Below are 16,648 nucleotides of genomic sequence, written 5' to 3'. Positions count from 1 at the left end.
TACAGCCTCTTTTAGGTCCAAACCTTTCTATTTTGGGACTTCCAATTCAAATTTGCCTAATAGCTTTGCATAATAGTCCCTTGCTCCCAATAAATTCCTCATTTCAACTTTAATTGGTTTGTTCATGGAGAATCACAATCTACACGAGCTGAAGAGATCTATCACCAGCAGCTACTTAATGTAAATAATATTTGATTAAACAAAATGAGATGGTCATTTGCTTTTTTTCCCCCTAGTATTTGTTAATGATATTGCCAATTTCTACTAGCAGAGTATAAAGTATATTTACACCATAATCAATTAAATGTATTTGGAATAGATATTAAATAACACTGTGGATTCAGTGTCCTTTTAAATTTACATTTTATCATTTTAAACATTTTAAAATGTCAGCCAATTGTTCTGCAGTGCAAAGTATCAAAAGTGAAGACACAGACCGGTTTTATGAGTGGTGATGTAAGCAACAAGTGGAAACACAAAAAAATTAAATCATTTGAAGAGCTGTAATGCTGAAGTATAAATCAACCCCAGTGATTTGAAAGTCTCAGTCCAGGAATAACGAATTATCTCATTTTACTCAGCAGAGCTCAGCCTAAAGAGCCTAGAAATGGAAAAAGCACAGGACAGCTCTGAAGGAGTTTGGTAGAGGGAGGGGAGCTGGAGCTTGGGTGATACTAAGAAACTTCCTGGAAATATTTTTTGTGAAAGAAATGGATACTCTAAACCAGCAAGAAAATACCTCAACTTGAAACACTCATGGTTGGAAGAGAATATTTTAAATGTAACTTTGATTACCCCATGAAGCTTCCTAAAGACAAGAGAAAAGGTTTGGTATTTGTTTGGTTGGGTTTTTTTAAAATTATTTTTATCATCACTGTTTCAAAGCAAGTACAGTTCCTTCTAACTCATAATTTCAAACACTTTGGTCCTCAAATGAGAGCGAGAGATTCCATTAAATGAGAATATATCAAACAGATATTTGAAATACACATAGAAGTCATATTAGCTTGTGGTACTGACTGTTATTAATTACTGGAATATGCAGAATATTTGAATAAGAATTTCTTGAGCTTCTTTGATGTTGTTTTTCTATCAAGGCCAGAATAATGCCTATGCAAAACACAGATTTACGAGTTAAATATATTTAGGAAAAAAATAACTTTGGCATATTAATTTGATTTTTTTGCTTATTTTTCTAGTTTAGCTTGAGAGCTGGTTGGGTTTTGTTTGTTCTGTAATAAAATACACTAGGAGAGGAAGCTGTAGTTAGGCTAAGTCTGAATTTATGCTGATGAAGTATATGTGACACATTTTTCAGCACCACAGGGGGATTTGGGAGCACTGAATTAGGATGGCACATTTTTGGGAGCCTGACCTGAGATGCACCAGTGGCCTGGGCTGGGCTCTGGGGGTAGAAAAGGCCAAGGCCAGTGAAGAATATGACAATCAACACCCAGAACAAAGCGCAGTCAACAAGCTACAAAAAAATAGATTAATGTGATGAGTAGGTTTAGATGGGATTTTGGGGAGGAATTCTTCCTTCTGAGGGTGGGAAGGGGCTGGGCTGGAATCCCTGGCAGTGCCCAAGGCCAGGCTGGACATGGCTTGGAGCAGCCTGGCACAGTGGGAGCTGTCCCTGCCATGGCAGGGGTGGCACTGGGTCATCTTTAAGGTGCTCCCAACCCATCCTGAGATTCCACACACACCTCAGGGGCTTGGCTACAGGAGGCTCTTTGGGGCTTTGCCTTCCCGGTGCCCCGGAGCCCCACACGGTCCCAGCAGTGCCACTGGGGCACGCGCTGCGTGTCACCACAGCTAGCACAGCCCGGGAGTGACAACAAGGGTGCCACAGCCCCGCTGTCACCCCCGCTGCCACCCCCGCTGCCACAGCCCCGCTGACACCCCATCTGTCAAAGCCCCCGCTCATCACCGCATGAGCCCCGTTCCTGAGGCGGCTCAGCACCGGGGGATGCGGGGCTGAGGGGATGCGGGGCTGAGGGCATGAGGGGATGCGGGGCTGAGGGGATGCGGGGCTGAGGGGGATGCGGTGCTGAGGGGGATGCGGTGCTGAGGGTATGCGGGGCTGAGGGGATGCGGAATGCAGGGATGAGGGACTGAGGGGCTGAAGCCAGAGGCTGGAGGGGCGGGCGGGAAGCGCGGCCCGCTGCGGACGGACGCGCCGGGCACCCAATGCGCTCCGGAGGGAGGGCAGAGCCCCGCGGCCCGACCCAATGAGGCCGCGCCCGGAGCGGGACTTCCTTCGGGGATCCCGCGGCGGGGGAGCCGCGGCCGAGCGGGGACACGTCAGTGCGGGGCCGGGACCTGCCTTTGTTCCCCGCAGCCCCCCATCCCGGCCGCAGGGACCGGCACACGGCCACAGGGACGCGGAGCATCCCCGGCATGAGCCCCGCCGCTGCCCGCACCGCAGAGACCGCCCCGGGCGCCGCGGCCGTGCCCAGGGGCTGAAGCGCTGGGCCGGCCCCGCCTCCGCCGTCCCTCCTTCCCTTCCTCCTTCTCCTCCTCCTCCTCCTCCTGCTCCTCCCGGGGCCTCCGATGCCGCCGCCTCCCGCCCGCTGCTGAGCCGTGACGGGCGGGGGCCCTCGGGACCCCGCCGGGGACATGGGCAACGGGATGTGCTCCCGGAAACAGAAGCGGATTTTCCAGACGCTGCTGCTGCTGACCGTGGTGTTCGGGTTCCTGTACGGGGCGATGCTCTACTACGAGCTGCAGGGCCAGCTGAGGAAGGCTGAGGCCACGGCGCTCAAGTACCAGCAGCATCAGGAGTCGCTCTCGGCTCAGTTACAAGGTACTCCCTCGGCAGGAGCCTCTGCTGCCCTTCCCCAAGGCTTGCAGAACACCCTCCTCCTCCTCTTCCTCCGGCTGTCCAGCCTCTCTCAAAGTTTTGCTCCTTCTCCCCCTTCTTCTCCTCCAGCCTGTGGGGTTGTAGTGTCTCCCTAGGTGAGGTGTTGTGGATTCCTGCAGAGCTCTCATGCCCTCTCGCTCCCGCACATCCCGTAGTGACTTTTATTGATTCCCAAAGGACTGCACATCACTTGGCGATCCCTGGCACAAGAGGGAAAGAAAGGCAGGCGAGCAGTGCAGACTGTGTCCAGTCTGGGATTTTTGTGGGCTTCCCCCACAAAAACCCCCTTGTCTTACAAGGTTTTATATTCAGCATTTGTCTGCAGCTCCTGGGCAGCATAAACCTTAAATAGCTCCAGGATGGAGGAGAGGAGTACTCTAATAAAGTGGTTTTAAAGGGTGATTTAAAAGTAAAGTTTAAGTTACTTGGGTAAGGCTGTTCTATTACTTTTGGAATAACTTTGAATTTCATGGCTTAAAGGTGCCACATAAATACAGATCCTTGTGTATCTGGGTTAGGGATGCAGCAGATATGGATGTCCTGTAGTTGAAGATGAAAAGTTGTCCATGTCTGACATCTGCATGCCAAGATACTAGAAGCAGAGCAGCAGGGATGTACCTGAAACATCAATGGTCTGGGAAGTGAAAGACCTCAGCACCTCTCTAATTGTCAAGTGCAAGGTTATCAGGTCAGCACAAAGCCCAGAGCCAACTTTCAAGTTTTCTCTCTCAAAACAGCATGAAAGAAGAATCAGAGGGATCTGCTGTAGCAGCACTAAACTTCAGGGTGATCCTCAGCCATCCTTTTCCCTGTGGGAGCGTCCATCAAAGCATGCCTGGCAGCACACAGTTTGTGTGCAGAGAGCACAGAGTTGGGTTTCTGCTGTTAGATTCTTACAGTGGTTGCTTCCTTCAGCATGTTCAGTCACCAGCTGACATCACCCTTGCTTAGTATTTCAATTTCAGGCCATTTCCAGGTAATACCAGGGAGTTCTTTGCCAGAAACCTTTATTTTAGTCATAGAAAAGGTGTAAAGGTTTGGCTGGGAAGGGGGTGTGGGGCAGATGGCTAAAGGGCTACTCTTGCTAGGCTGTGCATTTGCCAACAGAAGACACAGGAACATCTTGTTCTCAAGGTAAAATTTGATAAGTTGGCTTTGTCTGTTGCTCCAGCTTTGCCAAAGAGGAGTGTGCAAAACACTTTGTCCTGCCACAGTGGGGAGATTCTCTGGATCAGATATGAGAGGTCTGGACTGTTGATTTGAGCTTTCCATGCTCGAAACATGATTTTGAGTAGCCACCATCTATCCAAGCATGTTCATTTGTGGGAGGCAATTGTGGGAGCTGCATTTTCTGTAATTCTCTTGCTTGTTTCAGTGTTATCAATGGGAAATGTGAGCTATGGACCAGGATCTGGTAACATTAATAGATTTGATGATCCATGCAATAAGCTCACATGCTTCTGGGATCCATGCCAGTGTATCAAGCCCATTAAGCAGGAGAATTTATCTATGCCAAGTATGGTAGCAGTAAACCCTGTTTAAAAAAAATAATCACTGGCAATTAAGTTGCAGAATACAAGGGAAAATAAAATGTAACAATAAAAAAATGGTTCTTTAAATTTTCCTGTGTTCTGGAGGTGGCTGTTAGACCACTAACAGCTTTTAAGAGAGGGTGAGAGCCCAGAGAAATACTAAATGCAGCAGCAGCCCCTAGCTGCCTAATTTCCCACTAAAGTAAAGGGAAGTTTTATTCCTAAGGACTCCAGAGGATCTGGGAAATAAACTTTTCTTCCTTGTCTTTCTGCAATCACCTGGATTTTTGCAGCAGAAGTTTGTTAGTGAGGACAACACAGAGAATTCAGAGCCTGTGCCCAGCTCACGTGGAGAGACATAGGCTGACTGGTGTTATCCACCACCAAACCTCTTCCTGAGCCTGTTTAACTGTTGTGGAGCAACAGGAGGGAAGAGACTTGGAAACAGCATAAAATGCTGACAGCAATTCCGGTTTGCAGGTGCAGTATCTGACTGCACTTTGAACTTTTGATTTTAAACAACCTGGATTTTAAATCAACAATGTTCCTGTTGCCAAATAAAAAAAAAAGGCAACAAAGCAAAAAGAAAAACCCCCCTATGACTGTCTGAGCTACATCTCTTGGCTGTCCAAAGATTATTCTTTGAGTTTATTGCTTTATGAGAAGAATAAAATTAAATTATTGTATTGGTAAAGTAATGCAGCTTATCTTTTCCATGCAGCATAACCAGTTTCCCTATAGGTCCTGGACTGGAGATAACTTTGGGTCCTGAAATATGATGGAAGTGCTCTTAAATATTTTAAAAATAAACCAGTTGAAGGGCAAAGTTGAAGGAAAGGAGGGTGCTGCAGCCACAGGTGCTCACAGCTCTCCTGGGTGATTGGAGAAGACTTTAAAGCTGAGCAGAAAAGGATTCCTTGGACTTCTGTTTCCTGAACAACCATTTCATTGGGAGGCTTTTATAGGTTTAAATGTAAACTACAAAAATAAAAAGGCAACTTCTAGAAGTGGTGTTTTTGAGAATGCTGAGGCTGTGTTGTGGCAGGCTGGCTGTGCCCCAGGAAGTCTGACTGGAGTGAATCTCTTGGAGGGCACTGAAGTATCACCTCCTGTCTGACTTTGTGTAGGGTTTTGTTGTGACTGCTGGAGCCTACAAAGGCAGTTCCTTTCCTGATTGCACACAGAGGAGCTTGGGAGCTCCCCTATCAGGGCTTGTGAGTGAAACTTGAGTCCATTTGTGAAATGCCTGAGGTTCATGGACACTCCTGAGTTTATGGATGCAGTGGCAGTTTAGGACCTGAATGCCTTTGGTCTGCCCAAAATCTGAATCAGGATCCTCAGCTGTAGCTCAGAGTGCAGCTCTCCTCACTTCCTGCTTGTCCCCTCTACTGTTTTTCATGTTTTTATGTTTTTTTTCAAAAATGTAGATAATAACAACCCTTTTTGGTACTTGCCAGTTCTTTATGCCCGAATGAGCTGTTCTTTCTGTTTTTCCATGAAAAGCCAGCTGTCTTAGATGTTTATCTTTTTCATTGCCTTGTTTTGCTCAAGCACAGCAACACCTGAAGGAGGCTCAGTCTCCTGGGAATATGTGGGAAAATACCAAGGCAGAATGCACAGATCACTGGGAAATGGGGCAGGAGGAGTCTCAGAATCATTTAACACACACACCTGATCTGAAGAGAGTGCACGTGGCCGTGGGTTTGGGGGCTTCTGCTCTCCCTGGTGTTCACAGCTTCAGCCACTCTGCTGAGAAGTGTTTGTGCCCCTTGGGATGAGCTCAGGGTAGAAAGGGAAGGGTGGCAGACCTGGGAAATACAGTAACTGGGTTAGAGAGGCTGGGATCCTAAACTCACCCCCTTTAGAGGATCAATTGCAGATGATTTTGTAGAAGAATATAAAACTTTGGTATTTTTCTCTAACAAAGTTCTGGTGGGCATGGAGAAAGTAGGGCTGCTTTTGTAATCCACAAAGGGAATAGCAGGGGCAAAATTCAGAGATGACACAAAATTTTTTGACTGCTGAGGAAACCTGAAGTCATTGTTATCTAGAAGGTCTTTCATAGAGGAGCTGATCTTCCCAGTAAGCTGATTATTTTAAAGTCTCATTCTCTGAGCACGATATACATTTGAAACATGGAGATAATCTTACTTAGTACTTCTTAAAGTGATAAAAGCAGAACTTGATGCTTTTTGCTTCCTTTAAAACTGTGTCAGTATAAGTCTTGAGCTATTGGCCATACAGGAACAGGCTTCAGTTGCTAGAACAGAACCACACTGGGAGCTGCAGGTGAGCCTGATGGTACCTGTGACTGCTGCAGGATTGAAAGTATCTACAGACATCTTTTTAGCCCTTGCAGCTTCTGTCTTCTCATCCTCTGGGTGTTAAGTAACCCCTTGTGTACTATTTCAATCTGTTTAATCTGTTTTAATCCCTAATCCTAATAACAGCCTACAGTTAGTGCCTCTTACTACCTTATTTTTTTCTGCTCTTCCTGTCAGTCTGATGGCTTTGTGCAATCTCTGTGCAGCCTGAAACTGTCCTGTGATCCTGGCAGCCAGCCCAGCAGGGACTCTGGGCTTGAGAGTTTTCCCTGCTGTGGCCAAGGTGTGGATTTCCTCAGAGGTTTCTGATGCAGTGCTAGAAGGCAATGGCTGTAAAGCAAATGTGGCTCGCTCTGTGCCTGGTGTGCCAGTTGTCCCAAAAGAAAGCTCCCTGAGGGGGTGGCCTGCTGGGGGTTGGCAGATCTATGGTAGCTTTATGAGTGTGGAATTGCACAACGCACTGCACTCCTAGATCACAGTTCTGTGTCACCTTAGTGGTTAATATTTATCATATCTGCGTGCAAACTGCACAGATGCCAAAGCTACTGTGACATCACACAGTTCTGGGTGTACTTCACTATTACATCCCTCATTTACAGTGCCTTAAACTTGTACCTTGAGTTGGCAGGGCTGGGAAGAACCAGCACTACTTTTAATTTTTCACTTATTTTTCACATGCATCAGACAAGTAGAGCTGCATCTGCTTCACCTCCTTTGTGTTTGGTTGCTCTTCCTAATAACAGAATCCTGAATTCCTGTCATTCCTGTGACTTTCAGGCTGCACATAACACTGCAGCACTTTGATAGTGTTTTCTTGCTGCCTGAGAGATCCCTGGTAGCACTGTAAGAGGAGAGGCTGGTTCTGTGTGTACTTCCCCTGAAATGGCAAATGCAGCATCCCAAATTCTGCTACCTGGCTTCCTGAAATGGAAAGCTTTGGTTTGTAACCTCCTCTGATCACCTGGCTCCATTTTTTTTTTTTCTTTCATTCACATTTTTTTTAACCTCCATCCACATTTTCAATTGATATTTAATATTCTAAATACTTAAAAAACATGAAATACTTGAAATTGTGGAAAATTTTAGTATGGAAGAGGTATATGGTCTAAGGTATATATTTATATATATATATATATATGCATTTGCATGTTCATATATGTATAAACTAGATAGAGATGGGTCTGTTTTGTAGCTCACCCTCAAGATTTTGGGTTTTCTGGAATTATCCAGCTTTTACTCATAACCCAAGTACAGAAAAGGTGCTGGAGCTCTGTTCAGATCAGTGAACTCAGGGAAGTTTGTTTCCAGATCCATAGCAGAATTTCCATGTCCAGCAGCTGAATTCTGACTTGGAAGATAAATGGAGCACGTGCCCATATTTATGTGTAACCCATGCCCAAGTGCTCTTTCCTTGAGGACACATCAATTCCAGGATAAATCCTGGATAACCAGAGCTGCAGCATTCCCTGTGCACCCCAGCTGGAGCCTGGCTGAGGATCACAGGGCAGCCTGCAGGAATTTTGAGCAGAATGAGCCAACGGGGTGGGTTTGTTCCCTGGGCTTTGGTGCTCCCCCTCCCCACTTTGACACAAGACCTGGTAGCTAACATGATGCAAAATATCAAATATTTGTTACTGCTGGTGGTTTGAGCCTCCTAAAGCTTGTCAGTGGTGGAGCTGAGTGGACGCTTCAGGAGGGAGGCAGGAGGGGTTGATGGTGGTGAGTTTGCATTCTGGCTTCTTGGACATTCATATTCCGGCCTGACTGAATTGCTGAGCCTTAAAAATGATGTTCCAAGCACATTCATTGTCTCACTGGGCTGGCTGTTTGCTTGTCAGCCTGTGAGTTTGGGTGGGGCAATTTATGAGTAAGGTTTCCACCCTCTCAGGGATGTGAGTGCCCATTATAGCATCTCTGGTGTGCTGCTGAGGATATTGCCAGCAGTTTGTGGCTAACAGAGTTCACTTTGCTCCTTTTGGAATGGGATCCTTGCAGGGGAAAAGTCATTTCATCTGCCCTGCTGAAAGTCAGGTGCTGCTTTGAGGTTTGATGGTAATGAAAGCTAAATAAATCAGATTACTGGGAAAAAAAATGAGCTCTACAGAACAAGTAATTAAAGCTGAATTTTTTGCTGGGTGATTTTCCTTGGGATTTTCAGGATTCATGAATTTCCAGTCATGTCAGAGCCTGAGGTGAGCACTTGAGGAATTCAACCTGTCTGGATGCTGCCCTTGTTTAAGGAAGGTTCTTGTGAGCTGGGTGCACTTCTGATCTTTTTGTGGTCACGTAGCCCAACCCAAACCTCCTGAGATTTTCCACTTTGCATTTTTAATTAATCAATAAAAGAAACTGCATTTGTTCCACCTTGTCCTCTGCATTTCCCCCTCTCCTAAAGTACCTGAAATTAGCTGCTATCTTATTTTCCTGAGATGACTCAGATCCCAGGGTTTGGCAGTCATTTCCAGGGCTTAATTACAGACATGATGAGAGAAGGATGGTCTGCCTGAGCTCCCAGAGGGCAGAGTAAGGAGCCTGCTCCTGTCCACACCACCACACTCCACTAAGCCATTTTCAGTCAAAAAATGAATCACTAACTCAAACTCTTGATTTCTGGCTGCAGTTTGTGCATCTATAGATTGGGCTTTTTTCTTCAAGCTGTATTTTTTACTAATTCCAGATATATTTATGTACATCCTGACACCATATAGATGCAATCACTAAACCTTCATAAAATTGACAAAAGTGTAAAACACTTTTTGAGAGAAAGAGCAGGCCCTTGTTTCCTGGAGCTGAGGGTTGAGCAGACCCAGAGATTCAGAGGTGATATGAGAAGAAAACTGTTGTCTCTGCAGCTTTTGTCAATGTTTGTCTGTTTTTCTGCTAATTTTAGTCTAAAATCACTACACAGGTTTAGTTTGAACTATTTGCCTTTATCATCACTCCAAAAAAACCCCAAATCCTTTACCATCTACTGGTCTATAGAAAAGCAGCAATGCTGATCCCACCTGTGGTACCAAGGGTTGGAAGAAACCTTTTGTGGAGTGCACTGGAAATCATTTCTGGAAACATGATCTCCTTCCTGATAAAAGTCAGGTCTGAAGCCTGTCTGTGAGGGATTAAATATTTAATCACATTTAATACCCTTTCTCCAACTTATTTTTAGCAGCAGCTATTACAGTTTACTCTTTAAACATGAGAAATCCTTCCTTCTGTCCCAACTTACCTTACATCTGTTGTTTCCTAGAGGCGTTGTTGACTTCTAAGAAAGGCAGAGTGTGATGCAGGCTGCAGTAAAAGGGTTCTATTAAATGTAGATGTTTGCTCCAGTTTAAAAATTAATTTTCCTGTCATCCTTACAATCAAATAGAAGCCACAGTGATCAAGTGTGTGTTTCTGGGGTGCATTAATGTGCCAAATTCTCCAGCATTTCCCATTTTTCAGATCTACTTTCAGTGAAGATAGAACTAGAATTGCCTTCTGGAACTTTTTAGTTGTAAATTCTTCCTGGAATACTGAGTAAGTCAGAGGAACAGGTTTATTTTAATTGATAGCTTATTTTTGTGCAGGATCTCTGAAAACACATGTTCTGCTTTCTCTTTAAAAATACCCTGAATTGTAAAGATCCAGATATTAAATACAAACTTTTCAAATTATTACTACTCTGAACAAAACAAATGATTAGGGAATTCAGTCAAAGCAGGGGTCATTTTTAAAATCTCAACTGCCAGTGCGTGGTGTGGTTTTCCAGGAGGAATTTGACATGACTAGCTGTAATTAGACAAAACCATTACTTGATCATGTGAGTAAATTGCAAAGTGTGGGAGTTTGTTTGGAAGTCAAGGTAATTCTCATAGTCCGCACAGTGCCAGCTGTGGTTTGCAGAGAGCAAAATGAGAGCAGTCCATCCCTGCCTGGATGTTCCTCAGTGCAGCCTCACACACAACCAGTTTCACCTTCCCTTGGTCTCTATTTCTGTCCTTTTTTGTGGAAATTCAAACCAGAAAGCTTTAAGGACATAAATTAGTAAATTTCTATATGATATTGTTTATATATTATGTTTATATAATATGTTGTTCAATATATTGTAACTATTGTGGCTTGGAGCAGCCTGGTCTAGTGGAAGTGAAGGTGTCCCTGCCCATGGCAAGGGAGTGGAACAAGCTGAACTTCAAGGTTCCTTCCAAGCCAAACCATTCTGTGATAAATAAATGGGTTTTTTTAATGTTGTTTTCTTGCTCTGTACTTAAAACAGAGCTTTCCTAGTCTTTATTGTATGAATACTTCCATTTTTCCCAAGATATTTGCAGTGTCACTGGATATCCATTTATTGCTAAACCCTCAACTGAGTCTGTGAACTAGATGGACTGGATACTGAGGCCAGCATGGCTTGTACTGTGGTGAGGAATCCTGCTGCTGCAGTTTGATAAGCTGTTCCTGATAAGATTATCAGTAGTGAAATCAGTGGATCTTGTTTGAAAGCAGATTCACTGATTGAAGTACAGGGCTGGAAGCTTGGAGAGCAGGTCTTGTTATATTAATAATATCTCCTCCCAGCATGAAATGTATCAGAGTTGTCATGAAATGTCATCTGAGGTCAAAATTGTAATTATTGTCATTGGATTAGAGAATTTATCCTACACCGAATATTGAAGGCATTCCTCTTTGACTCATGGAAATGCTTTACTCAGCAGAAAGGCTTTTTCCATGGTTCTATTTGCAGGGACAAGAATGGGCAATTCACTGTTTTTATAGCAAGTCTGTGTTCTGCAGACCTTCACAGTGTCACCAGAGAGGTGCCAAGGGTGGTTTACCCCATGCTGCTGGCTCAGTTCAACTGTGCCACAGTGTGAGGGAAAACAACACTGAGTGTTGCCAAGACTACTGAAATCTGCTGGTTTTAAGTGAAAGCTACTACTGTAAGCTCAGAGAAGGATTTCAGAATAGTGTAACAAGCACTCATGTTGAAATTAGTTAAATTTCTTGTATCGTGTATATTTAAAGCCCAGTGTAATCATAATTTTCCAGGGATCTGTGGCATTTTAGACTCTGGATAATCCTTCTGGCAGACCAAATGATTAAAGTAACACAGTCACAAAATTGCTGATGATGTAAACAGGGAAATGCTTTCTTTTAAATGTACAATAGTGGCTTCTTTTGCTTAATAACAGCCTTATTGCTTAGAGGGGCAGAGCAAAGATAAGAGAAGGAACGTTGACTGTGAAATAATCCCAATTTCATCACCTCCATGACTCCGGTGTTGTAATTAACGCTCAGCTCTGGTGGAAGTGGTGCAATCTGGGAATGTGCAGGCATTCCACACCTCCCTTCTCCCTCACTTCCTTTTCTTTATGGGGAAAACCTTGAGGACTTGATTTTATTGGGGCGTTCTCCAGGAGTTTCAGTGTTTCCTTGTTGAAGGTGAAAGATCTTTATTGATCCGTGAGGTTAACTGTTGAGCTTATGGGCTCTGTGAGCTTGTGGGTCTTTGTTCATTAGTGTAGGTTACATTCTGTAGGTAATTTCAAGAATTAAGCTGACACCTGCAGTAATTCCAGTTTTGGGATACTGCCTATCACCAATGACATGACAACATTTTCCCCATTTTTTACCATTCTATTAAATACAAAGTTCAACTATTTGTGCAAAGATCAGTGCAAAAGTACAAGCTTACCCTAGGAAAAATGATTTGTGTATCCCAGCAGTGGGATTTTGTCAGATTCCTTATATAGGTTCCACTTTTCTATAAAACTTGGTTTTCAGTTTATTTATTTCTTTCAGATTCTTGCTCAGACATCTTATATCCAGGCTGGCAGTGAAGAAGGAGAAATTCCTTCTGTAGTAACGAGCCCCTTAGATAAAGACTATGAAATCTCTGTTTTAAGTTAAATTTCCTAACTCGTGGAAATAATTCAAATTTATGGGAGATTAACTCCAGTATGTATTTAAAAATCTGACCTGCAACCTGCTCCCCAAAGGAGCAAGTGAGGAAACATGGGAGCTGTTCTTTGTTAATAATTATTTTTCCTCCACACCTGCAGTGTGTTGCACTTTATGGACTTTCACCAGAGGGGAACGTGCTGGGCCAATCAGTAACTGAACTCAGAGGGCAGAGGTGAGGGAGGAGGTTTTTCCTTGCCCTTTTTAGTCATCTGAGGGGTTATTTTAGGACTTCTCCAGCTTTGGGCCAGTGTTTCAAGGATTGCTCCTCAGCAGGTAGATGAGAGGCTGCACTGCCTGTGTTCAGATCCTGCAGGTGCAGGGTGAAGCCCAGAGCTCAGCAGGGATGCTCTGAGAGGTCCCTAAACCCCAAATCCTGCCTTCTCTGCCCCTTTCTCCTGCCCCTGTGGTGGGTTGGCTGTGCAGGGTTCCCCCCCCCCACAGACACACTTGTTAAAGCAGCAGCAGGAGCTGGGGAAGGTGCACTTGCAGATGGAGAAGTGGAATGGAAAATGTTCCCTCCAAATCCATTTGTGGTTTCGTGTGTCTGCCAAAATCCCTGTTCCACCCTGATTGCATGGGAGGGGAAGCCCATTATGGATTTTCATTGCTCTCCTGAGCTGCTCTGCTGCCACTGTTCCTTTTGCACAATAATTCAGCATTCACCACCTTCAGGGCTGAAATAAAACCATCACTGTAGTGCTGTGTAGTGCTTTTTTTTTTCCCCTTCTCCAAGCCTGCTGGTGACTTTTTGAATATTCATCCCTGCTTGTTCCCTTCTAGAGGGTGTTGATACATTGGCTCATTTTGACTGATGCCCTTGACTTCAGAAGATAAATAGCAAAGTGGAGATAGGTGCCAGGGATTGATTAGCAATCCAGCTTCAGAGCTAAAACATAAACACTTAGAGATAAGGCTGCAGAATGCACCTTGGTGGAATTAAGAACATGTTTTAAGGTGCAAGAGGAGTTTTCTGTAGTTGCCAAGATACAAATCTTTATTTGATGCTTCTTGCTGAAGGCTTGCATTCATCAATGGTTTGCTCTCATGAAATTAGTTTCCTGGTTTTGATGGAAAAATCACTCATTGTTTTATTACAAATTAATAACTCATTAAAAGAATGCAAACTGTAATTTGGGCAGTGAAAGATACTTGTGTTAAACTGAGTTTAAATGCGTATAATTGTAATTTCCGGGTGTTTTAATTGATATCTTTGCTGCAAACTTGCCTATTTCAGATAATGAGAGGTGAGGAAGGGTAAATAGGGACTGATGTGCCACCTCCCAAACTCCATGTCCAAAGCACAACCTGAATGAAATCCTGCTTTACTGGCAGCCAATGGGGAACTTTGTGCCAGAGGACATTGAATGGCCTAAGCACAACTGGCTACAACAAACAAAGTCATGAATGTAAACCCCATTTTGGGGTGGTGTCTGCAAAGGAAGCCTGGGCAGCTTGGACAGTCCTTGGGAGTCATTTTTGCAGGAAGGCAGTGCAGAGGAATACTGTATTCCCAGTTTTTGGAAGAATTTAGGGTGACTCCCAGGTTCCCCATGGCTCAGCTTAGGCAGCAGTGCCCTGCTGCACCTCCCAGAGCTGTCCTGCCCCCGGGCATCTCCCTTCCCTCCTTGGGACACTTTGTGTGCTGCCAGGAATTCCTCTGGCAGCAGAGCTGCCCTGTCTTATTTCCTTGTCTCTGTGCAAACAAGGCAGGGGAGGATGGAAACATGGAAAATGTCCCTGCATTCCTGAGAAGCAAGGAGCCTTTGGTAGCTCCACCACAGCTGGCTGCCTCCACAAACAAATCCCTCACCTGGTTATCACATTCTGTGTTAGCCATGCAAATAACCCGGGATTTGGGATCGATAAAGGGAGCAAAAAGGGAAAAAGTTACTGTCACAAGGGTTACAAACAGCCCTTTATCCCATGACCTCATTCCACTTGTATTTTCCTGGTGCATTCTGTGCCAACACTCCCTGGGTGTGTTGGGGTGGATGGTGAGGTTTGTGTATGTTACTTTTGAAATGAATTGTGAACAAAATTTCTCTTTTCAGTTGTGTATGAGCACCGGTCAAGATTAGAAAAGTCACTGCAAAAGGAAAGGCTGGAACATAAGAAAGCAAAGGAAGGTAAAAATGTACTTTTCACTTTGGTATTTAACTTGATTATAGTAGAAAGTAATTTCAAATGGTTTTTCTTCAATTTTAAATCAGTTGGATAATATATAAGCAATATATTAGTATCCACTTGGCAGAGCTGTGCTGCTCTTTCTAGTAGTTCTTTTTTATTTAATCTTTTTTAATCAGATCTTTTTAAAAGCAATCATCCCTTTAATACTATTTACAGCTGAGTGCAATATGAAGTAATAAACACAGAGAATATGTTTGTATCCATGTACATAAAAACCCCAACATGTACATGGGGTATGGGCATGTGTAAATCCTGTCCTGGTATGCCAAAAATTCAAAACTTGTACCAAAACCATGGGATCTTTTCCTGCATTCCATCAACTGGGAACTAAACTTGGAATCAGTACTTTTACACATGCTTTAGGGTGAGCACATGCTTATACACCTTTTCCTGATTAAAACTAAATTCTAGGTGTGGGTGAGGCAAACGCAAATTGCATTTCTTACACCTCTGTGTGCCCTCTGTGGAAATTCAACAGTATTCAATCCTCTGAGTTTCCCCAGCCTCTAAATTCACTGCTGTTTTCAGGATAGAGCCTCTGTTCTTTCTAAAACTGAGGACTCAGCTGCTGAATTAAAAATATGACTTTAGCAGAGCTGACAAGGAGTGAGAAATGATTCTCACTGTGCAGGTCTCGGTGGGTTTCTGGTGCCATCTAGTGTGGAATGGTCCTGCTGCTACCCGAGGGGGAGGCACCTTTTCAAACCCTGGAAACAGACAGAGGTCAAGAAATAAATGAGGAAATGGTTTATTATTTCCAAGAATACACAGTTAATAAATGCCCTTTTCCTTTTGAATGATGTTCTTGGGTCTCTGCTGGGAGAGTTCATGTGTCAGATTTAATTACTCATCTGTAGATTTGAGCCTGAGCTCTGCATCTCTCACTATGGTATGAAAACTTTAGTTGAAAATATTTTATGAATCTTTTTAAAGTTTGTGCATTTTAAGAATTTGCTCATTTTGTCAAATTCTCCATAGGTTGTTTTTCTTTTTCTTTTTTCTTTTTTTTTAAGATCCTTTGAAAATTGTTTCTGCATGAATATTCAGCTCTTGAAGAGAATTTATGTACTCAACAGTCGAGTTATTCAAGCACAGATTCTCATCTTCCAGGCGTTTTTTTTTTCATCATTACTTTCCCTTTTATGTTGCAGATTTTCTTGTTTATAAACTAGAAGCACAGGAAACACTAAATAAAGGAAGGGTAAGTCATCATGCCTAGTACAAGTTTTTAATAGCTGATGCTATTTGAGTTGCAAGGAAAAGGAAATACTTTGCAATTATGACTGTTCAAAGGAAGAGATCTTGCAAAATACTAATTGAAAGAGCTCTCACTTATCCCAGTTCTACTCTGCATTCATAAGTGCTCTCCAATTCCTAATTATTTGAGCTATAGTGGGAGATACTAATACCTCTCCAGAAAATTAATTTAGAAAATAATCCCCTGTTTATATTATGGTAGTTCAAACGTAATGTTGTTTTATTTAAGGGGAAAGGGGAATAAGAAGGTGTTAGAAATCTTTTTGTAGCTTAGCCCCCAGGGAAAGTAACAGTGACAGCTCTCTAACACATGGGCTTTGAACTGGAAAGCATAAAGACATCAAGAAACTTTGTTTTATATACCAAGTGCCAGAAGGAAAGCTCTATCTGGCAGAGGACCCAGAAACCTGTAAAGAACTCTTTATAAAGCAAGTAAATTAGGATTTTATGGCTATTTCATGTTGAAACTGGGGAGCAGTTTGGGAGCTGAGGAACAGGAGTTAAAATAGGTTGTTGCTGCAGTAGGTGCAGAGTGTGGGAGCTTG

General features: G+C 43.6%; 1 protein-coding gene across 2 annotated transcripts in view; it reads left to right on the top strand.

The window, feature by feature from the left end:
- The first annotated feature begins 2,268 nt into the window (after positions 1 to 2,268).
- The window catches only part of GOLIM4 (golgi integral membrane protein 4), a 29,518-nt gene continuing 15,138 nt past the window's right edge, over positions 2,269 to 16,648 (top strand). For both annotated transcript variants that reach the window (XM_030954757.1, XM_030954756.1), the window contains exons 1-3: positions 2,269 to 2,806; positions 14,711 to 14,785; positions 15,998 to 16,047. In XM_030954757.1, coding sequence (XP_030810617.1) covers positions 2,620 to 2,806; positions 14,711 to 14,785; positions 15,998 to 16,047 — 312 coding nt within the window. In that variant the 5' untranslated portion in view covers positions 2,269 to 2,619. The remainder of the gene's footprint in view (positions 2,807 to 14,710; positions 14,786 to 15,997; positions 16,048 to 16,648) is intronic.

The sequence above is a fragment of the Camarhynchus parvulus genome, chromosome 9 (genome assembly GCF_901933205.1).
Source record: "Camarhynchus parvulus chromosome 9, STF_HiC, whole genome shotgun sequence".
Classification (NCBI taxonomy): Eukaryota; Metazoa; Chordata; class Aves; order Passeriformes; family Thraupidae; genus Camarhynchus; species Camarhynchus parvulus.
This window is presented reverse-complemented; position numbering and strand designations above follow the sequence as displayed.